Here is a 23,881-nt window from a genome sequence, read left to right on the forward strand (position 1 = left end):
GAAAGTGCTATTTCCAAGGTGTCAGTGTGACTCCAATTGCTGGCCAGTACATGCTGTAATTGTATGTTTTGTGTCCCCCATGACTACAGACACCGGGGACACGCCCGACACAGCTGTGAGAGGCTACACCAAACGTTACCACTCAGCTGGGCCAGTGCGTAGCGAGGAACAGCCGGCAACCTGCTACTGACAACAGACTCACCCATCGACTTCCGGACCAACCATTGACTAACGACCCCTGCTCGGGAGGAAAAGTCCAACCCTGCTTGGGTAGAGCCAAATGAACATTGGCCACCGCTCTGTGAGTGAATCGACTGCTGTGTTAGTTTGACTTGGTGCTCATAGTTAGCCTGTAGCCATAAATAACATTTTTCTACCTTTCTAATCTGTCTGTAGTGATACTGTGTATTGCCATTTTTGGAAAAGCTGAGTTCATAAAGAACCTTTCATTGTACTTTGGCCTGTCTCTGGTTGTTTGCAGTGGGATTTTAGACCTTGTGTGTTTCTGCAGGTACATGTTTGTTTTTTATTTTGTGTCAATGTACCTGTGTCATTAAGTCTATATTTTCATCTCTTACTGCTGCTCGATTTTACATCTTCTCTCTTCCTCCATGGCGCTGGACCCCTGCTTGTTTTACATTTGTATACATGGGGCATGATATCTGCTCTGTAACAGTAATGCATTGAGTTCATATGCATGACACATTGCAAACATATTATGCATAAAAAATGACAATGTAATCATTTGTATGGGGTTTAGTGGCCATTGGCTCAACGTGCCTTTCCAAGGCAAACATTTGGACTATTAGCCCACACAGCTACAAGGATTCACTTTCATGCTAGGTTTAGGACCTCATATTGTAGCTTAGAGACCCTACTGATGTATTAAATAATCTACTTTGGTTTAGATACAAGCATTATGAAACCTATAATGCAAATGTGGATTCAGTTTTTTAGACATAACTAGCTTGCTTCTTCTTCTGCAGGTTTTATAGAGGACTACAACCTTAAAGGTGTCTTGCCACCACCAACTGGACGGGTTGAATCCCCGCCCAAATTAAAATCCATACGTAATAGTGATGATGTAGTCATACCCCAATAAAAATATAATTTCCAAAACAAACAAATCTGACACTACTTCCTCCTTTAATTCTCCATATCTCCCTTCTCAGGCTCTAGGACCTGAGGGTGGTACGGCTTGGGCCAATATTCCATGTAACTCCTTCGCTGAGAAATCTTTCCGCCCCATGAACCACTCTGCTGCATCCACTATGATTTCTATCTTCCTGGACCTTCTCTCCACCTTGGCGGTGCCATTAATTACCATAGCTATAAAGGCCACAAAGTCTACCTTCTTAACCTTTAAAATGTCAGGACCCTGTAGTCTGCAGTGAAGGCCTATCCACTACCATGGACTCTTCTGGTGCACCATTCAAATCCTCAACCCTTTTCACAGCTGTTGCATATGAATTGCTCTCTACAACCCTGACTTTGGCCTCCTCATTCTCTTTCACCCTTGTGGGGCATTCGAAAGACGTGGCTCCGTGGATCCCACCACAATTGCAACATGTCACATATTCATCACTTTTATAACACATAATACGATCTTTTCCACAACTTGGACATCTCGGCTTCTCCCTTCTGCAAACACTTGATACATGACCAAAAGCTTTACAATGATCCTACTGCATTGGTCTTGTGATAAATGCTCTAATTCTGTAGTTAACTAACTGCATGTGAGTAGGGAGAGACTTAATATCAAAAAACAAAACAGACTCTTCACTTTTTCACCACACGATTCATCCGACGCGCTTCAATCAACCCAGGAATATTTTTCATATCTTCAAAATTGACTTCCCACGAGACGCCAGATATATTCAGAAGAGACACACACGACATTTCAAACGTATCAAATCGGTTAAGACACAGCACATGTTCCTTCTGATCCACAGAAGCACAAAAAATCTAAACAAGCCTGCCTCTCGTGACCCTCACAGCCTTCACTTTACCCAGCACTCTCTCCACCAGTTTGGATAACTAAAATGGTTTCTTCAAGATTGGTAATCTGCTCAGCTGCTCTTCATTAACAAACTGTACTCCTAGTAGATACGAAGGGTCATTCTCATCACTGTACACTACTTTTTCCATTCTTTTGGACAATACTCCAATTCTCCTTGATTCTACCGCCATTGTATTCAGAATCCACTTCATCCGCTTCCGCCATCTTTCGTTCCCCCACTGTCCCGTCCCTCCACCGCCTGCATTGAGTGAAAGCGTCAACTTGCGGGATTATCACTTGTTTACCGCTTTTTCCATTTGGTTTCTTCTTTCAGACTTGAAATTATGAGATGTTCCAAAATGTTTGGTCACATGATTCATTTTGTTGAAACAAGGGGTGGCTCCACTAGGCCTTTGGCTCAACTTACCCCACTCTCCCCTAACTGCTTCCTGGAGAGCATATCAGCATCACACCCTCAGGTGTTTACACCAACACACTATCTACTATAAGAGTTCCTCATCATTTGTACGATAATTTAGCTGTTTGATAGTAAAAGGAAGTACATCACCATTCAATCCGAACCCACCATCCCACACACTCAACCTTTTACAGCCCCGGGCCTTTCATTCACACAATGCTGAGATCACAGACCTACAAATAACTGCCAAAATAAAGGAATCACCAACAGTGTCTTAAGGGTGTTGGTCCACCACGAGCCAGAAGCTCTTCAATGCATAGAATTGCACACACTTGTAGAATCTATTGGAGGAATGTGATCCCATTCTTCCATTAGGAATTCCATTTGATGTTTTGCTGATGGTGGTGGAAAACGCTGTCAGAATCAGTTGGGCTGAGATCTAGTGACTGAGACAGCCATGGCATTTGGTTTACATTGTTTTCATGCTCATCAAACCATTCAGTGATCGCTCGTGCCCTGTGGATGGGGGCATTGTCATCCTATGGTAGTCAAAACAATGACCTTGAGCATGATGGGATGTTAATTGATTAGTTAACTCAGGAACAGCACCTGCTTTCAATATACTTTGTATCCCTCATTTACTGTGTTTCCATTATTTTGTCAATTACCAGTAGGTTGAAATGCAGATGAGCACATGAAGTGTCTGACTGACTAATTGACTGTTTTAGTCACCGGTTATTTAATAATCTGAGTGGAGCTCACCTGATCCAGGGATTACAGTGAGATTAATGCTACATGTTTGTGTGTGACTCAACTGGGGATTCCCGCTCTCTTTCTCTGTGTGTGAACCCCACGCTTTCCTGTTTTGACATTATTACAACCCAAAAAGACCTCTGGGTATAATTTCCAGATGTCTGTCTGTGGGCTAGCAATTGATCACAAAGAAGCACAAGGGGTTTTCAGGGACTTGTTTGTGGAATTTGTTCAATTAAAATGTAATTGAAACAAATATTGAGGGTGTATCAAACACAAACCAATTTTTTGTGATAAATGTAGACCTCGATCCAAGCTAAACAGATTGTGATGGAGACATGTCATATTAGCCTGATGCTCTGCAGTGTGGCGCCATAACTAATGCTACTGACATGTCTGTAAGATTTACAGGAACAGAGATGAGGACAGATGTAGATATGATCTCACCAGGCTGACTGACGACCACACAGGCTCCTGCTAAGCCCAACAGGTGGTGAGGACACATATTGTAAACCCCTCTTTCATATCTTGTACGGATTTATCTGTTGTAGTCCGGCCATCTAATGAGTAACTTTAATTCAATACAACTTTATTAATCCCTGAGGGGCATCTAAGGAGTTGGCCAGTAAGTAGTTGTCCAACTGGAGCTCCATTGTCCTGAGATATATATATATATATATATATACACACGTAGACGTCATCAACTCACCTAGGCTCTGACAAGGGCCCTTAACAGTCCTCTTATATTCACACGCCCAAACGTCTACACAACGTCCTGTAAATCTCCCACTGTTGTTGTTTAAATGGTACTAATGTTAGTATTATCACAGTTGTAAAAACGTCAGCTTCAAACAGCCAACTATGTCTGGGCTCTACTGGGGCAAAGACAAAACCAGAGAGCATAGTTTGTGAAAATAGCTGGCCAGGCTGACTCAGCGCCAGAGGAGTGTGTGTGTGTGTGTAACCATGCAGACTGCTAAAGAACCTGACGGTACATAACAAAGCATCCAGCTGCTTCGTAAATCAGCTATTTCCCCCATACCACAGAACCTCTAAGTCAAGCACCCATAGTTCGCTAATGGCATGAGGAGAAGCTGTATCAATGCCTCTGATATTTACTGAGGAAACACCCCCGTAGTTACAAAACACCACTGTGTTTCAAACCTACTCCACCTCTCAGCTGAGACATTCAAATAATGTCTGTGACCTGAAAGAACTAACAGGGATTTGGAATAGTCATGAGTCAAGTTGAATATGTCTTTGGTCTGTATTTAGCATATAGTCACAGAACAGTCAACTACCTCACACTGGAGACGTAGAGAAAATGCGTCTCTCAAAGGACTGTAAAAGGTTTTATGTCCTGTAGTGTAGGTTAAATTCCATATTGTTTAACTAGGCAACTCGATTAACAATAAATTCTTATTTACAATGACGGCCAAACCCGGACGACGCTGGGCCAATTGTGCGCTGCCCTATGGTTCTCCCAATCACAGCCAGATGTGATACAGCCTGGATTCGAACTAGGGACTGTAGTGACACCTCTTACACTAAGAGACAGTGCCTTAGACTGCTGCGCCACTCGGGAGCCCAATAAAGTGCGAAGCTAAATTCTTCAGCTTTGCCAAATGTGAATATTTCTGTATGTTTTTGTGTGTGTGTGCCCGCACACACGTTTTGGGCAAGCCTGGCACAAATTTTACTGACAGGACACATTTTAATGGTTTCTTGTCAGTTCCAGACATTGGGAAATCAAGTGACTTCAAAATATAATGAATCATTGCGGAAGTGTGTCCTGTATACTCAGTCTATTTAAAATTCAAATGCAATACCCTTGTGAAACGCACATTTAAAGTGTGCAGAGAGCTGAAGGTACTATAGCTGCCAAACATTGTGAAACTTTGTAAGCATTGTTCATGAAGTGCATGGTTTTTCTAAAAGGGTTTGACACTTTCTGAACAACAGTCTCTTGGCGCCAAAGTACCTATTCTGACTGCACAACCTCTCATATGCAGGAACCAACCTCCCTAAAAATGTGCAATTCTTATCTGACAGATTAAATATGAGAAGAGTGGGACCGTTTTGGAGCAGAATATATCATCCTAGAAATCAGATCTCTCTGAGAGCAATGTTGTAATTCAACTTAAACAACTCCATTTACACCTTACCCACATTTTCCATTACAAATCACTCCATCTTCAACACAGGGAGGGCATTGTTTAGCAATGTGCTGCAAGCCTTTGAGGTCCCTCTGTATGGAAGTGTAAAGAAAAGAGGGTCATCTCCAGACCATATGCTTGTTAAACTTCTCTCAGAGCGGACCCAAAGAACCAGCTTCACTGTTCTGGTCACATACCCCAGGAACACACTACAACCACCCACATTTCCCATACACACACTACACGTACAGTATATTCCATACACATATCCCAAACACGCCCATGTAATAAACATAATGAATGTGAGTCATTTTCATTGTCTCCAATCTGGTTCTGTTTACTCCCCAGGTCCCCTGTGATTCAGATATCTACACTGAGTTATTGGGAGAGTGGGTTACACCATATGACAATTGACAAGGGTTACACCATATGACAACAGACGAGGGTTACATCATATGACAGTAGCTGTAGGGTAAAGATGAGGTTTACACCATATGCCAACAGACGAGGGTTACATCATATGACAGTAGCTGTAGGGTAAAGATGAGGTTTACACCATATGCCAACAGACGAGGGTTACATCATATGACAGTAGCTGTAGGGTAAAGATGAGGTTTACACCATATGACAACAGACGAGGGTTACATCATATGACAGTAGCTGTAGGGTAAAGATGAGGTTTACACCATATGACAATTGACAAGGGTTACACCATATGACAACAGACGAGGGTTACATCATATGACAGTAGCTGTAGGGTAAAGATGAGGTTTACACCATATGACAATTGACAAGGGTTACACCATATGCCAACAGACGAGGGTTACATCATATGACAGTAGCTGTAGGGTAAAGATGAGGGTTACACCATATGCCAACAGACGAGGGTTACATCATATGACAGTAGCTGTAGGGTAAAGATGAGGTTTACACCATATGACAATTGACAAGGGTTACACCATATGACAACAGACGAGGGTTACATCATATGACAGTAGCTGTAGGGTAAAGATGAGGTTTACACCATATGACAATTGACAAGGGTTACACCATATGCCAACAGACGAGGGTTACATCATATGACAGTAGCTGTAGGGTAAAGATGAGGGTTACACCATATGACAACAGACGAGGGTTACATCATATGACAGTAGCTGTAGGGTAAAGATGAGGTTTACACCATATGACAACAGACGAGGGTTACATCATATGACAGTAGCTGTAGGGTAAAGATGAGGTTTACACCATATGACAACAGACGAGGGTTACATCATATGACAGTAGCTGTAGGGTAAAGATGAGGTTTACACCATATGACAACAGACGAGGGTTACATCATATGACAGTAGCTGTAGGGTAAAGATGAGGTTTACACCATATGACAACAGACGAGGGTTACATCATATGACAGTAGCTGTAGGGTAAAGATGAGGTTTACACCATATGACAACAGACGAGGGTTACATCATATGACAGTAGCTGTAGGGTAAAGATGAGGTTTACACCATATGACAACAGACGAGGGTTACATCATATGACAGTAGCTGTAGGGTAAAGATGAGGTTTACACCATATGACAACAGACGAGGGTTACATCATATGACAGTAGCTGTAGGGTAAAGATGAGGTTTACACCATATGACAACAGACGAGGGTTACATCATATGACAGTAGCTGTAGGGTAAAGATGAGGTTTACACCATATGACAACAGACGAGGGTTACATCATATGACAGTAGCTGTAGGGTAAAGATGAGGTTTACACCATATGACAACAGACGAGGGTTACATCATATGACAGTAGCTGTAGGGTAAAGATGAGGTTTACACCATATGACAACAGACGAGGGTTACATCATATGACAGTAGCTGTAGGGTAAAGATGAGGTTTACACCATATGACAACAGACGAGGGTTACATCATATGACAGTAGCTGTAGGGTAAAGATGAGGTTTACACCATATGACAACAGACGAGGGTTACATCATATGACAGTAGCTGTAGGGTAAAGATGAGGTTTACACCATATGACAACAGACGAGGGTTACATCATATGACAGTAGCTGTAGGGTAAAGATGAGGTTTACACCATATGACAACAGACGAGGGTTACATCATATGACAGTAGCTGTAGGGTAAAGATGAGGTTTACACCATATGACAACAGACGAGGGTTACATCATATGACAGTAGCTGTAGGGTAAAGATGAGGTTTACATCATATGACAGTAGCTGTAGGGTAAAGATGAGGTTTACACCATATGGTATAATAACTAGAGCTGGGTATGACCAGGGTAGACCTTTGGTATGGTCACATGTCATTGTAAACTTTCTGTTTAAGTCTGTAAAGGATGATGTGACACATCATCTACGATTCATAGCGTTATGCATTTATGTTCAAATGGCTCCAGAGGGGATGGTTGCCATTTTACGGGTCATGACCTATTTTGTGTTTTTTTTGTGCTGTGTTTTTAAACTTTTTTTGTAGATAATGTTTCTGCCATCGTTTCCTTCTGGACATCAGAACAGTGATTACTCACCTTGGACGAGGATTTTTTATTTAATGAATCGGATGTGAAGGATATACTGCTCTTCCCAGACCAGGCCCAAATCCCCGTCATTTGTAAGAAAGAGAGACGCCGCTACAGATCCTACCAACGGGACATTAACTGTAATACCTACATGTTTCAAGCAGGCCACCATAGTCCCTGTGCCCAAGAACGCCAAGATAGCCTGCTTAAATGACTACCAACCCGTAGCACTCATATCTGTAGCCATGAAATGCTTTGACAGGCTGGTCATGGCTCATATCAACACCATCATCCCAGAAACCCTGGACCCACTCCAATTTGCATACCGCCCCAACAGATCCACAGATGACGCAATCTCTATTGCATTCCACACTGCCCTTTCCCATCTGGACAAAAGGAACACCTACGTGAGAATGCTGTTCATTGACTACAGCTAAACGTTCAAAACCTTAGTGCCCTCCGAGCTCATCACTAAGCTAAGGTCAATGGGACTGAACACCTCCCAATGCAACTGGATCCTGGACTTCCTGACGGGCCGTCCCCAGGTGTTGAGGGTAGACAACACATCCGCCTCACTGACCCTCAACACGGGGGCCATTCAGGGGTGCATGTGTAGTCCTCCTGTTCACCCACGACTGCGTGGCCAAGCACGACTCCAACACCCTCATTAAGTTTGCCGACAACACGACGGTGGTAGGCCTGATTGCTGACGATGAGACAGCTTATAGGGAGGTCAGAGACCTAGCAATGTAGTGCAAGGACCACAACCTTTCCCTCAATGTGAGCAAGACAAAGGAGCTGATCGTGGACTACAGGAAAAGGAGGACAGACAATGCCTCTAATTGACAACAACAGGGCTGTAGTGGAGTGGGTCGAGAGCTTCAAGTTCCTTGGTGTCCATATCACTAAGGACTTACTGTATCATGGTCCAAATACAGCAAAACAGCTGTGAAGAGGGCACGACAATGCCTATTTCCCCTCAGGAGGCTGAAAAGATTTGCATGGGTCCTCAGATCCTCAAAGTTATACAGCTGCACAATTGAGAGCATCTTGACTGGCTGCATCACTGCCTGGTATGGAAACTGCTCGGAATCTGACCGCAAGGCACTACAGAGGGTAGTGTGGACGGCCCAGTCCATCACTGGGGCCAAGCTTCCTGACATCCAGGACCTCTATCAGGTGGTGTCAGAGGCAGGCCCTAAAAATTGTCAGTTGTTTTCTCTGCTACCGCACGGCAAGGGGTAGCTGAGCGCCAAGTCTGGGACAAAAAGGATCCTTAACAGCTTCTACGCCCCCAAGCCATTAGACTGCTAAAAAGTTAATCAAATGGCTACTCAAACTATTTACATTGACCCCCTTATTTTATTCTTATTTAATATATTTTTCTGCATAGACTCTCTTACACAGGCTCAATGTACACTGACCGGACTCTAACCACACACATACTACACTGATACTGCAAAACACACACACACACGGTCGTGCACACATATGTGGGCTCCTGAGTGGCGCAGCGGTCTAAGGCACTACATCTCAGTGCTAGAGGCGTCACTACAGACCCTGGTTTGATTCCAGGCTGTATCACAACCGGCCGTGATTGGGAGTCCTATAGGGTGGAGCAATTTGGCGGGGGTAGGCCGTCATTATAAATAAGAATTTGTTCTTCACTGACTTGCCTCGTTAAATAAATCAAATATTGATGCCACACATTCACATTCCTTCACACTCTTCACATACGCTGCTGCTACTCTGTTTATTATCTATGCAGTCACTTTACCCCTACCTACATGTACATATTACCTCGACTACCCTGTACCCCAGCACATTGACTCGGTACTGGTACCCCTTGTATATAGCCTCGTAATTGTTTTATTGTGTTACTGTTTTTCCTTTTAGTTTATTTAGCACATTTTTCTTACTTTTTTAAACTCTGCATTGTTGTAAGTAAGCATTTCACGGTGAGGTCTACTACACCTTTTGTGTTCAGCGCATGTGACAAATAGATTTTGATTTGATGATTAAATAATCGAACAAACCTATATAGAAAAGTAATGATTTTATTAGTTAAACTGACATAAATAAACATCACATTTTTTTAAACATTTACAAGATGAAGATTTTTTTAAGGTTTGCTACAATCTTATGATGGACAGTATATTCTGCTTCGGCTAGGCAAGTGCACACAGAATTGTCGAAATAGAAAATACAAATACAGATTTCAACATTGAGCCCCTGTGTTTGAACAAAAAAAGCGCATCTACTGATAAACTAAGTACTGCCTACTGTAAAACAGACATAAAATATACATGATTTTAAAGCAGACAGATCATTTAACCAATGGTACATATCTGCATTTTTATGTCTAATAAATAAATACATTTAGTGCATATTCCCATTTACCTTCTGGAAGAGTAAAATGAAAAAAGAAACTATAAATTAAAGGTGAACCAAAGTCAATCTGGATCCGCTAGTTTCATAAAGACAATCTTTGCTCTCGTCTCCTACGGTAAGACAGGCCAGCTATCTTCAGTTTGTGTCGTTACATTAGTTTGTGTGTTTTTGATTATCATTACTCGTATAAACCACCAAAGACAGGGCAAGGAGAGTTCGATACATGTAGTTTGGGGAAAAACAAATCAAAATAAGAAAACAAACGTTTGATCCAAACCACAACTATGTTCCCCTCAGTTCCTGGGATGAAGGATTACACCAAGTCTCTCCTGGATAAACTAAGGCAATGCAGTTATGGAGCCATTTGCTACCCCTTCTGTACTCACTTTTCTGTATTTTCTTGGAAAACAAAAATTAACAGTTTTATATCACTGTTCTTACACAGCGCATTATGTAATGTTAAATGTTGCCTGAACGGACAGTAGTACTGTGTTCACTACTGAATCACATCCTATTCACCCTCTAACCTCCCCTTCTTCCTTTCCCAAGAGAGACAGAGGAGCATGATTGGTGAAAACTCTACTCCTTAGAAACAAAGTACCCCAGCTGTGCTTCTGTTCAAGACGATGACAATGTTTAGTAAACTATGAGGGGCCAGGCTAGGGATGAGGAATGACTGTGTCGTTAGCTGATAAACAAACATTTTCAATAGGATTCATACTACTATGCTTGAAAAAAACATTGTACAAACATTTTCAAAAGCGCTCCCTGGAATGACAAATATCAACAAAGTGGTTGATAACTATCAGCTGTATAAAATGTTACAGGTCTACTAAAAAGCATCCAGTGTCGTTTTGGACCATAAGGAAAATGGTTGTCTTGTCTAAAGTATGTGTGCACGGCATATTATGTGGTTTGTTGAAGGCCTAGTGAGTGACCAGAGATATCCATAAACCCTCATCTAAATAACTGCCTATCCTCATTCTCTATCGGGTAAGAAGGCTATCTGGTGAAGAGCAACATAGCCCATACCTTTTCAATACAAAAACAAATCAAACACAAATTCAGTAATCTCACATGCAGTAAGTGCTCTGTCTCTCTGTGGTTGTTTGGCAGTTACGCCTGCAGAACGTCCAGTAGCACATCCTCCTTCTCTGTATGTGGGTTCAGTTCCCCATCTTGATCGCCCCAAAGTACGTCCCTTCCGGTTCAGGGTCCAGCATCCAGGCGTTGGACACGTTAACAAACAGTCCGTCCCCGTGCTGTAGCATCACCCCCCTGCCCTGCTGGGCACAGTACATGTTATACTGGGAGTTATTCCAGCGCATGGTGCTGCCTGTCTTCATCAGCACCACAGACTTGCTGGGTGAGGACGTGTGTTTCTCCTGGGAGATGTACTGGATGAGCTGGGCGTTGTTAACGTCCACGGTCTGGGGTGTGGCGAGGGCGTGTCCAGGGGCGTCGCTGGGCTCTGTCTCAGGTTCCAGGTCGTAGTAGCGGAAACAGGTCTTGGCGTAGACGTAGTACAGGCCTGACTCGTCCACCAGGAGACGGCCGTCATGGTAACGCATCTTCTTCAGGTGGCCCTGCGCCTCGTCCCAATGGATCATAGCTGCTCTCAGCTCCCCCTCTGGAACAATAATACATCAGCAAGTCAATCAGTTGATCAACTAAATCAGCAAATAAATCCAATTAATCCGTCAGTCAGTCAGTCAAAGATCTGTCACAGTTTTACCATTGTAATGTATATGAATATTGGTTGCAGTAGACTAGTTCTAATCTAGCTGTAAACTGTGGCTTACTGTTGGCTACTTCTATGAGCTTACTCTTCACGTAGTTGGTGGTCACTTTGAATGGTAGATGAGCTGATGGAAGCCCCTCCCTCCCCTGGTTTTTGCAGCGTTGTCTGCCTTTTCTCGGGTCCCTCAGGGCATCAGCAATGATCGGTTCTGTCTGCACTTCCTGTGGAAATGGAAAGGATATGGTCCTCAACCGAACTTTACACATGTCAGAGCAGGGTGGAACTGTAAAGGCCTGGGAACTCCGGCATCAACAGTTTTTAAAAAGTAGTCATTGAGAGGAGGGATGGATACCACAGGGTCATTTTGTAGTGTAGCTTGTACAGTAGTTTGACAAATTCTTCCCTTCAAATCAGACATAGTGAGTGACTGTCCAGCTGCAACCCACTATCTAGAAGTGATTTATCATTAGCCCAATCATAATGCTTTCTAAACAGTTGCCACATGTTTCAACCAATGCTTATTTCATTGTCTATTTTAATTTGTGTGTGCTTGCCTGTGTTTCCCACACACTTCTCCCAGTAGTTCTGCCAAGTGAACCTCTAAGCTTGGAGCGCTGAGTTGTGAGCAGCACCAGTAATTGTGGTGTGGTTCTGTAACCCTAGGGCTGCTGGTTAATGTCACCTTTCAGATGGATGTTCCTTTCACAGTTCTGGCACCACTTCTAACTTGATTAGATTCAACCCTGGAGTGGTGCGATGACATACGTATCACCAGTCTGAGCTATAGTACACAGACTGGAGACAAGACGCAGCACATAGACAAACAAAACAGTCTCTATGCAGGTAAACAATCAGTTACCCAGCCTGCCTGACTGAACGGGTTCCGTGTGAAGACCTACCGTCTGCTAGAGACACTTCCTTCCAGAACAGAGACATCCTGTAGATGTTTCAACTTGTTTTGTAATTTCCTACATTTTGATCAGCCCTGGTATGCCTGATATGTCATCTCCCCTCCACCCCCAGCCAATGTTGAAATGGAAGATTGTTCTTAAATGACCTAAAACCCACACACAACACCTCTGAATAGAGATGGCACGGAACATTAAATATAAAACAGACTATTGCCCTGAAATGATCATCACTGTGGTTTGCAGCACCATTTTTGCACCTGCATGACACTAATATTAAGTCTTGTATATTTACTCAGAAAACAACAGGAGCAGACAGACATATAGACATTGAGTCCAAGATTAGTACTGTCTCTCTTTTAAAAACCATTTGCGTTTAAACATGTTTACAGAAAAGTGGTTTAGAATTAGACAGGGTAAACAAGTCTGGCCAAGGCTACGGAGATATAACGGTCTAACTCCCCCTGGCCCAACACTGTGGCATTTGGCCTTGATTTGTGGTGAGACACTCGACCACAATACCTCCTTCCCAGGAATAGAGGATTACGTTAGCTGGATAGATACAGAGCTGGGATGGTTACTGGTCTACTATATAACTTACTACTGCAGTGTATTCAGACCCAGGCCTACGGCTGTTTCTGGCCAATAAATGACATTAATGAAAAAAGATTCCCTTCACCTGGTGTCCCAGGTCTGAATCAGTCCCTGATTTAGAGGCGGAGGGTCAAAACCAGTACACTGTGTGTGGCCATCCACTCCTGTGTTGTACTATACTGTTTTACTCTATTGTATCACCTTTCACACAGTTCAGTCCACAGTGCAATAGAAGACTACAGCCCAGCACTGCACAATGGTGTGCAACACTGCACAATGGTGTGCAACACTGCACAATGGTGTGCAACACTGCACAATAGACAACAGCCATCATCCATTCCAACCCATTGAGCTCTGAGTACCCTGTGCTCTCTGACCTTCCGGCCATCAGGCTGACCACAGGTCCCACTGTAGGCCCAGACTGGCTCGATCCTGCCTCAAATCAAAGGGCACTTAACAAAAGCAAACATGAGACATGACAGCTCTTAGTAAGGCCTGGTCTTTAAAAAAAACACTAATTTATCAGCAAATTAACTGGTCCCAGGGAAGACTGTCACCACACACACACACAGGAACACATACACACAGACTCTATGATAACACAGTAGGAGCCAAACGGACCTGTCAGCCTCACACCTCATAAAGCCTAGAGCAGGGTTCACTCTGGTGGCTGGACCAGGGTTGAGACTACAGCATGGGAATCATCCCTGTCTGAGATGTCACTCTGACGACACAAAGGCCTCCTTAGTTCAAGGCAGGACAGAGCAGAGTGGGTGGTTTGTCTAAGCACTCTTTTGGGGCAATGAGAGCAAAGCAAAACATAGAAGAGCTGCTAACTTTCTTTGTTTTACTTCCTGGAAAGATTTGGCTGTTTCCGGTAGAAGCCTGTGCCAGAGAGAAGACAGAACATTCCAATAAGGAATTACAGAAACTCCTTTCTGACATCAACAATGGTGCATTCCACCGCTATATACCACTGTTACTGATGAGCAAAGGTTTACTCAAGACAAACAGACTAGGCAACTGCCTCTGCCAAACCATGATATCATCTGATTGGTGCCCCACTACAGTACAGTAAACTACAGGCCAACCTGACTCTAGACCTACCCCCCCAATCCTCATCTTATTAGGGTGATGACTGGCTTGACCTCTCTACAGGCTCCAGACCACACTGGGGTTAGGGTTTGAAGCTGGATTTGGCTTCGGGTATAAAGCTGCTGGGTATGCACAACAAGCTTTCTGCTCCTCACTTTAAAAACAAAAGCATGGGAACAGCACGACTAAGCACAAATTTGAGAACGGGTTACCTTGTCTTTGTTTTAATATAAAAGTTTGTTTTTAAAGTTTTAAATACTGAATTGTACACCACCCCATGCTGATAATACTGCTACTTCCTGGGTGCAACTTATAGGAGGAAGAAATGCCTTGCATCAAAACATTGTTGGAATGCCTTTACTCAACCTACAAGGTGTAATGTGTTGTAACACTTTTTTCCCCCCTTTGTGAAATCCAATGCCTGAACATACACACCAACCCAGTAGTTTCCCCTAGCTTTTACTGATATTCTGGTTTGACCAAACAGGACTGCCATAGGCTAACTCAAGCACAGGACCAGGCTGTTTCGTGTCAGAGAATCAATGAATGAAGCCAAAAAGGAAACAGCTTTGGAATGTATATCCTGTAGATCAGGGATCATCAACTTTGGAATGTATATCCTGTAGATCAGGGATCATCAACTAGATTCAACAGCAAGACAATTTTTATTTTATTTTTTTATTTTCTTGAGTGGCTGGTCAGGGGCCCGGAACATAATATACAAATAATTGTAGACTGCAAATTGACCGCAAGAACCCCAAACAGATAATATTTGACTAAAACAATCATTTCAAACCCTGCTTACATGTGTATACAATCACACACCGTATATCTCTTTTATTATGCGTGGGAATACTTTGGAACAAATTTCCAAAATTAAAATCCCTTGGAGCTGATTTGCTGATGCTTTGACAGTTATGTCCACCCCAAAAATAATATACACTACATGACCAGAAGTATGTGGACATCTGCTCGTTGAACATCTCCTTCCAAAATCATGGGCATTAATATGGAGTTGGTCCCCACCCTTTGCTACTATAACAGCCTCCACTCTTCTGGGAAGGCTTTCCACTAGATGTTGGAACATTGCTGAGTGACGAGTTTTAGTGAGGTCAGGCACTGATGTTGGCCTAGCTCGCAGTCTGCGTTCCAATTCGTCCCAAAGGTGTTCGATGGAGTTGAGGTCAGGGCTCTGTGCAGGCCGGTCAAGTTCTTCCACACAGATCTCGACAAATGATTTCTGTATGGACCTCACTTTGTGCACGGGGGCATTGTCATACTGAAACAGGAAAGGGCCTTCCTCAAACTGTTGCCAAAAAGTTGAAAGCACAGAATCGTAAAGAATGTCATTGTATGCTGTAGCATTAAGATTTCCCTTCACTGGAACTAAGGGGCCTAGCCCGAACCATGAAAAACGGCCCCAGAATATTATTCCTCCTCCACCAAACTTTACAGTTGGCACTATGCATTGGGGCAGGCAGCGTTCTCCTGGAATCACACGAAACCCATATTCATCTGTCGGACTGCCAGATGGTGAAGCATGATTCATCACTCCAGAGAACTGCTCCAGAGTCCAATGGCGACGAGCTTTACACCACTCCAGCAGACGCTTGGCATTGCGCCTGGTGATTTTAGGCTTGTGGACAGACGATCAGTGGTCCTGTTCTGTGAGCTTGTGTGGCCGTTGTTGCTCCGAGACGTTTCCACTTCACAATAACAGCACTTACAGTTGACCGGGTCAGCTCAAGCGGGGCAGAAATTTGATGAACAGACTTGTTGGAAAGGTGGCATCCTATGACGGGGCCACATTGAAGGTCACTTAGCTCTTCATTAAGGCCATTTTACTGCCAATGTTTGTCTATGGAGATTGCATGGATGCGCACTCTATTATATACACCTGTCAGCAACGGGTGTGGCTGAAATAGCCGAATCCACTAATTTGAAGGGGAGTCCACATCATTTTTTATATATAGTGTATATATAACTTGGGGGGGACAAATGATTTGCCCCCCCAAAGTTTTATGTATGTGTGTGTGTGTGTATATATATATATATATATATATATATATATAAATAATCTATCCTCTTTTACAGTAATTAGCCTATTTATCTGGTATTACCTTTTAAATTACATTACCAGATAAATACCATCTGATATAAGATTCTAATATAAAGTGTCATCTGACAATCTCCTGATCTTTAATGACAAACATATGCCTATTAATTTTACCTTACCAGGAAGTACAGAACAACATACAGTAAAAACCCTCTTTGGACCAATGAGAGGGCTGGTTATTATGATCAGACAGGGGTCAACTCACCTCTATTGGCTGCTGTGGGGCAGAGGAGATGTCTACCTGGAAACAGAAACAAACACTGGCGTTAAGAAGACGAATAATACCTAACAATCCCCCTAATCTATCAGAGTAAAACAGACACACATTGTTGACAGGTAGCCCCATGGGTGTCACAATTCATTGACTGAAACCTGGAAGACCATGTGAATTGACTCTCTGGACAACCATTAATGACATAAATTGATTAAATAGTTAAAGAGAACATATTGTAAGAACTGAACTTTATAACCACTACTTCCATCCCTGCCATTATTGCGCTTTCAAGCATGGACATATAATCTAGTGAGGCACTGTATCCCTGGGTTCCAGGTGCCATTTCTCTGTACTGGTCATCACCAGACCTCTTCAACCATTACCTATAATACTGATTCCCATCCCTATAACCCTATCTAGAACCAGATGTCCTGTACATCCTGGTCTCTCAGACCCTCAGAGTCTGAGTGTTTAGAAACAGCCTACAGCAGCACATTCCTCCTGAGGCACGGTGCTGTGCTGCCTCCTGCTCCCAGTAACTCCTACAGGTGTTCAGACAGGGAGACACCTTAAAGTGCTACCCTATGGGTCTGTCGTCAGGAGGACCGTTTATTCAGAGAACGGCTTTTTTCTTTCTCTTCGCTGAGTGGAAAGCCAATTCAGCCCAATCAGAGCTTTCTCACTGCAGGACCAGTGCAGGACAGTCTGAATGGGAGACTTTTAATAGGAAGTTTGATGGCTCACAGCAAAGATTTTCTCTCTGCATCCATTTCCTAACACAACCTGGTCCTCGTGCCAAATACAGCTCTAAGATACTCTCTCATTTCCTACTCTGACTTGTCTCCAGGAGTTAACAAGCTACCGGCACACACCACACTTTGTTTATGGCAAAAGATGGGTTAAACAAACATTGACATTCTTCTGCAGCATGCTCGCTCTCTCTCTCTCTCTACAAACACACACACCACATGCTGGACTTCATTAGGTCTACGTGTGAAGACTGATGGAGCATCGTGATGGAACTGAAATGTTTTCTTGTTGTTTGGCTTGTTGAAACATGAAACCATTCAACTCCACAAACCACCATACAGAAATAATAACAACCCAGAAAGAATGTTAATGCTGTCTTATACAAGACAGATTGTGCAGGGTGATAGGGGTAGCTGACAGGTTAGCCACCTGACTGGCACTGAAGCACATACATATCACTGAAGAGTTATTCTGTCTCTCTGTATGCTGAGGGCTAATGGCTTGCCTGGAGAAGACCTGGAGATTAGAGAACTGATACATGTTTATTTTGTATATTGTTGCTTTGGCAATACGAATTTTATTTTGCCAATAAAGCATTTTTGAATTTTGTTTTGAATTTCAGAACAGCTAAAAATCTTTAGGAGAAATTCTTGGTGGGTTTCTGAACCCTCCTGGCTATAAACTGTTGCAACCCACCTCCCCAAACTACATAATAAACTTTAAGAAACATCTGTTTATTCTCAGTATTCAACAGATACCTCTAAATAACAGAGTAAACACTCCCAAAAATGCCTGCAATAAGTAAAAACAGCTGTATTTTACAAACAAGATTGCTTGAATGACAGCTTTACAGTATGTTTATCCCCATCTGCCTGACATTCGCTGTTGAAATGTATTGTTGTGAAAACGGGAGATTGCTTTGATAAAAAGTCTGTAACAAATGGAAAATACTGTATTGCCGAAATAACTGTTAACTCCTTATAATCTGAGCGGGAAATCTCATCAGTAGAGAGAGATGATAGATAGGCTATGTAAAACACAGAGCGCTGACAGCTTGTTTTACTGTTGGGGACAAGTTCACAGAACTACGGTCACTTGCAGCCCGGAGCACAGATTGTTATAAGAAAGTGCTCACGCTCATCAGCCGCAAGTTTCTCAGTAAGTGGCGAGCCGGAACTGTATGCGCAGGAGGTTTAAACCTGTGCTCTTCAAACTGCAAAATGTCTTGGTAGCCTATTCCAGGAAAGCAATGTGGAACTGAGAACTATTTAATAAACGACAATGTTGCATATTCATATTGTTTAGGCTATTGTTAGGTTGCTTGTTTAAAATCGAACTGAAAGCAAGCAACCCGCAGCTCCACGTTAAAATGATGACGGACACTAGTGTCGCAACTCACATGTGTGTCGCATAGGCCTAGTTCTATTATCAATCGTTGTGCACCTTGAAAAGTGTCTTACCTCTTGGAGATAACCTGTCAAGTGTAACAAGATCGCCACACTCGATGCAATCTGCAGCAGTCCCATAATAGCAAGAGTTCCGAATATAAGCGGTCTATAGGTGGGTTCCGAGCCATGGGACGCGTGGTAGCGTGGCTGAGCGCTCTCCGTGTCGGAGTGGTTCCTCAGGTAGCCTCGGTAATCATTAGCTGCCATGGTGAGACCTGGTGCTCTGGATGAATAGACTACTTTCAGTGGAAGGAAGGAAATTCTGACCGAGGAGAGCTATAAACAGTGGGTGGGCAGAAGACTAGCGGCTCCCTCTGTAGAGAGACAGCCAATCAGACGACAGTGATCTCTAGTATAGTGTGTGTGTGCTGCCTGTCAAGACGCGCGCACACACATATAACCATAACCGTACAGGACAGGTTAAACTAGACCGGGCTCTTTATAACACACAGCTGTGGCTGTAGCCCAAGATCACTGCTGCCGCGCTGATGGAATGATTGGTATGGGGACATTTGCTGGATAAAAAAGAGATGGCAGTTATAAGCGCTTTATGATCATAGGAGTCTGGCAGTTATTTTTACTCTAAAGGTTTTCTTTGCAGAGTAAATGTTCCCTAGTTGATGAATTGTCTCATTAGAGAAGTCATTCCCAACCCAAATATCTCTGAGGGATTCACCGTATGACACCGGATATGACACCGGATGTGTGTGTGTACCTCTGTGCATGCAACACCTCAACCACATACTGTCTTCCACGCATCGAATGTGAACACTTACCCAATAATAACCACAAATTGGAGCTGTCACTGTGTCATAGCCAATCATAGCCTGTACACAACGATAGACAGACATTATTACCACTCTGATCAGACAGACAGATCAACAAACTATCATAGCTTATTTTGAAATAGACACAAGTTACTTATTCGAAATTCGTGACAGACATTTTTTTGTGTGTGTGTGTATTACACGATTTTCATCGCAACACATTTAATGTTTTTCCCCCCAAAAATCTTCAAAACCCATTGTACATGACACATTCCAATTTGTTGTGGCTAATGTTAGCTAGGCTAATTAGGTGGCAAACGTCAGCTAGGCTAGGGGTGAAGTTTAGGGGTTAAGGTTAGGTTTAGGGGTTAGGTACATCAAGGCGGTGACCCGTTCCTGTAGGTTCATGCTCTACAACATTCGCAGAGTACGACCCTGCCTCACGCAGGAAGCGGCGCAGGTCCTAATCCAGGCACTTGTCATCTCCCGTCTGGATTACTGCAACTCGCTGTTGGCTGGGCTCCCTGCCTGTGCCATTAAACCCCTACAACTCATCCAGAACGCCGCAGCCCGTCTGGTGTTCAACTTTCCCAAGTTCTCTCACGTCACCCCGCTCCTCCGCTCTCTCCACTGGCTTCCAGTTGAAGCTCGCATCCGCTACAAGACCATGGTGCTTGCCTACGGAGCTGTGAGGGGAACGGCACCTCCGTACCTTCAGGCTCTGATCAGGCCCTACACCCAAACAAGGGCACTGCGTTCATCCACCTCTGGCCTGCTCGCCTCCCTACCTCTGAGGAAGTACAGTTCCCGCTCAGCCCAGTCAAAACTGTTCGCTGCTCTGGCACCCCAATGGTGGAACAAACTCCCTCACGACGCCAGGTCAGCGGAGTCAATCACCACCTTCCGGAGACACCTGAAACCCCACCTCTTTAAGGAATACCTAGGATAGGATAAAGTAATCCTTCTAACCCCCCCCCCCCTTAAAAGAGTTAGATGCACTATTGTAAAGTGGTTGTTCCACTGGATATCATAAGGTGAATGCACCAATTTGTAAGTCGCTCTGGATAAGAGCGTCTGCTAAATGACTTAAATGTAAATGTAAATGTAGGTAACATGCTAGCTAAGTAGTTAACGGGTTTGATTTGATTTATTAGGATCCCCATTAGCGTCAATGGAAACAGCTAGTCTTACTGGTGTTCGACACATAACGAAAAAGACATTACAGCCAAAGACTTTGAAATTTAAATACAGTACCAGTCAAAAGTTTGGACACCTACTTATCCATGGTTTTTATTTTTTACTATTTTCTACATTGTAGAATAGTGAAGACATCAAAACTATGAAATAACACATATGGAATCATGTAGTAACCAAAAAAGTGTTTAACAAATACATTTTATATTTAAGATTCTTCAAAGTAGCCACCCTTTGGCTTGATGACAGCTTTGCACACTCTTGGCATTCTCTCAACCAGCTTCATGAGGTAGTCACCTGGAATGCATTTCAATGAACAGGTGTGCCTTGTTAAAAGTGAATTTGTGGAGTGTCTTTCCTTAATGCATTTGAGCCAATCAGTTGTGTTGTGACAAGGTAGCGGTGGTATACAGAAGATAACCCTATTTGGTAAAATACCTAGTCCATATTATGGCAAGAACAGCTCCAATAAGCAAAGAGAAACGACAGTTCATCATTACTTTAAGACATGAAGGTCAGTCAATCCGGAAAATTTCAAGAACTTTGAAAGTTTCTTCAAGTGCAGTCGCAAAAACCATCAAGCGCTATGATGAAACTGGCTCTTATGAGGACCGCCACAGGAAAGGAAGACCCAGAGTTACCTCCCTCTGCTGCAGAGGATGAGTTCATTAGAGTTACCAGCCTCTGAAATTGCAGCCCAAATAAATGCTTCAGAGTTCAAGTAACAGACACGTCTCAACATCAACTGTTCAGAGGAGACTGTGAATCAGGCCTTCGGTCGAATTGCTGCAAGGAAACCACTACTAAAGGACACCAACAAGATGAGTAGGTGAACGGATGATCTCCGTATGTGTGGTTCCCACCGTGAAGCATGGAGGAAGAGGTGTGATGGTGCTTTGCTGGTGACACTGTCTGTGATACGCCATCCCATCTGCTTTGCGCTTAGTGGGACTATCATTTGTTTTTCAACTTAACAATGACCCAAATCCTCCAGGCTGTAAGGACTTTTTGACCAAGAAGGAGAGTGATGGAGTGCTGCATCAGATGACCTGGCCTCCACAATCACCGGACCTCAACCCAATTGAGATGGTTTGGGATGAGTTGGACCGCAGAGTGAATGAAAAGCAGCCAACAAGTGCTCAGCATATGTGGGAACTCCTTCAAGACTGCTGGTTGAGAGAATGCCAAGAGTGTGTAAAGCTGTCAAGGCAAAGGGTGGCTACTTTGAAGAATCTAAAATAAATTTAGATTTAGCACTTTTTTGGTTACTACATGATTCCATGTGTTATTTCATAATTTTGATGTCTCCACTATTATTCTACAATGTAGAAAATAGTAAAAATAAAGAAAAACCCTGGAATGATTAGGTGTGTCCAAACTTTTGACTGGTAATGTACATTTCAAAAAATCAACATGTAGTGTGCGTGTATCTATCAGTTATGCATAGGCTACATGTCAGTACATACACACAACAATTAGGTTAAGGTTAGGAGTTAGGGTTAAGGGTAGAGCTAGCTAACATGCTAGTAGATGCAAAGTAGCTACAAAGTAGTAAGTAGTTGTTAATTAGCTAAAATGCTAAAGTTGTCCATGATGAGATTCGAACACGCAACGTTTGGGTTAATTTTAGTGATTTGAATTCAGTGAGTATTAATGTGTTTAGCAGAATGCATGCTATTGGGCTATTAAAGTCAGTACCAAACCCCAAAAACTTTACAATCTAGTCCAATACAATTCAATAAAATGTTCTGTCCCCTTACGGGAATTGGTTCTTCTATGCTGCCTCAGCTTCTTCACTGTGAGTATTACAGGGTCTAAACTGTATATAATATCAACATCCCAGTGGTCCTCCTCTGGCCAGGAGAATTATACTGGAATAACCTCCCTGCTCTACTGGAATAACCTCCCTGCTCTACTGGAATAACCTCCCTGCTCTACTGGAATAACATCCCTGCTCTACTGGAACAACCTCCCTGCTCTACTGGAATAACCTCACTGCTCTACTGGAATAACCTCCCTGCTCTACTGGAATAACATCCCTGCTCTACTGGAATAACCTCCCTGCTCTACTGGAATAATCTCCCTGCTCTACTGGAATAACATCCCTGCTCTACTGGAACAACCTCCCTGCTCTACTGGAACAACCTCCCTGCTCTACTGGAATAACCTCCCTGCTCTACTGGAATAACATCCCTGCTCTACTGGAACAACCTCCCTGCTCTACTGGAACAACCTCCCTGCTCTACTGGAATAACCTCCATGCTCTACTGGAATAACCTCCATGCTCTACTGGAATAAACTCCCTGCTCTACTCTGTTTTCTGATGACAGTAAAAGAAACAACAACATAGTATTTGAAAACCCAGCAGAAAGAAACTCTGTTTTGAAACACAGGTTATTTTAGGCAGACACTGTGACAATAGAAAGGGGGGATGGAGAGGGGGTAGGTTGGTGAATTTGCAAAATCCATCTCTGTGTGCCAGTGGAGTTCATGGGAGAAATGTGGCTATTTTACGTCTTTAGCCCTAAACCAGCAAACCTCCTGGCGCTAGAAACAAGTAATACTCCGTAATTATGGGCTTTTTGATTTTCACAAAACCACACACACATGATTTCAGTTATGTGTAGTAGAACTATATTTAATTTGTATGCAATGGATGTCTCCCTGGTCTTTATAGGCTACATGCTTTACAAACCTACCTCCATCTACTGACAGATGCCAAGGTCACTACCATTGTAGGTGAGCAAAATACATCCTACTTCAATAACCTTCTGACCTTTAGGTTTGACCTACCTGACATGGTTT

The 23,881-nt window shown here is 43.1% G+C and overlaps 1 protein-coding gene across 4 annotated transcripts in view; it reads right to left on the reverse strand.

Moving 5' to 3' along the window:
* Window positions 1–9,897: 9,897 nt before the first annotated feature.
* LOC139546565 (A-kinase anchor protein 11-like) overlaps window positions 9,898–23,881 on the reverse strand; it is a 64,605-nt gene continuing 50,621 nt past the window's right edge. For 3 of the 4 annotated variants that reach the window (XM_071355097.1, XM_071355099.1, XM_071355096.1), the window contains 3 exons: window positions 16,909–16,944; window positions 12,052–12,211; window positions 9,898–11,879 (listed from right to left, as the gene is read on the reverse strand). In XM_071355097.1, coding sequence (XP_071211198.1) covers window positions 11,416–11,879; window positions 12,052–12,211; window positions 16,909–16,944 — 660 coding nt within the window. In that variant the 3' untranslated portion in view covers window positions 9,898–11,415. The remainder of the gene's footprint in view (window positions 11,880–12,051; window positions 12,212–16,908; window positions 16,945–23,881) is intronic. The other variant, XM_071355098.1, reaches the window with a different exon arrangement.

Source organism: Salvelinus alpinus, chromosome 20, assembly GCF_045679555.1.
Source record: "Salvelinus alpinus chromosome 20, SLU_Salpinus.1, whole genome shotgun sequence".
Taxonomy (NCBI): Eukaryota; Metazoa; Chordata; class Actinopteri; order Salmoniformes; family Salmonidae; genus Salvelinus; species Salvelinus alpinus.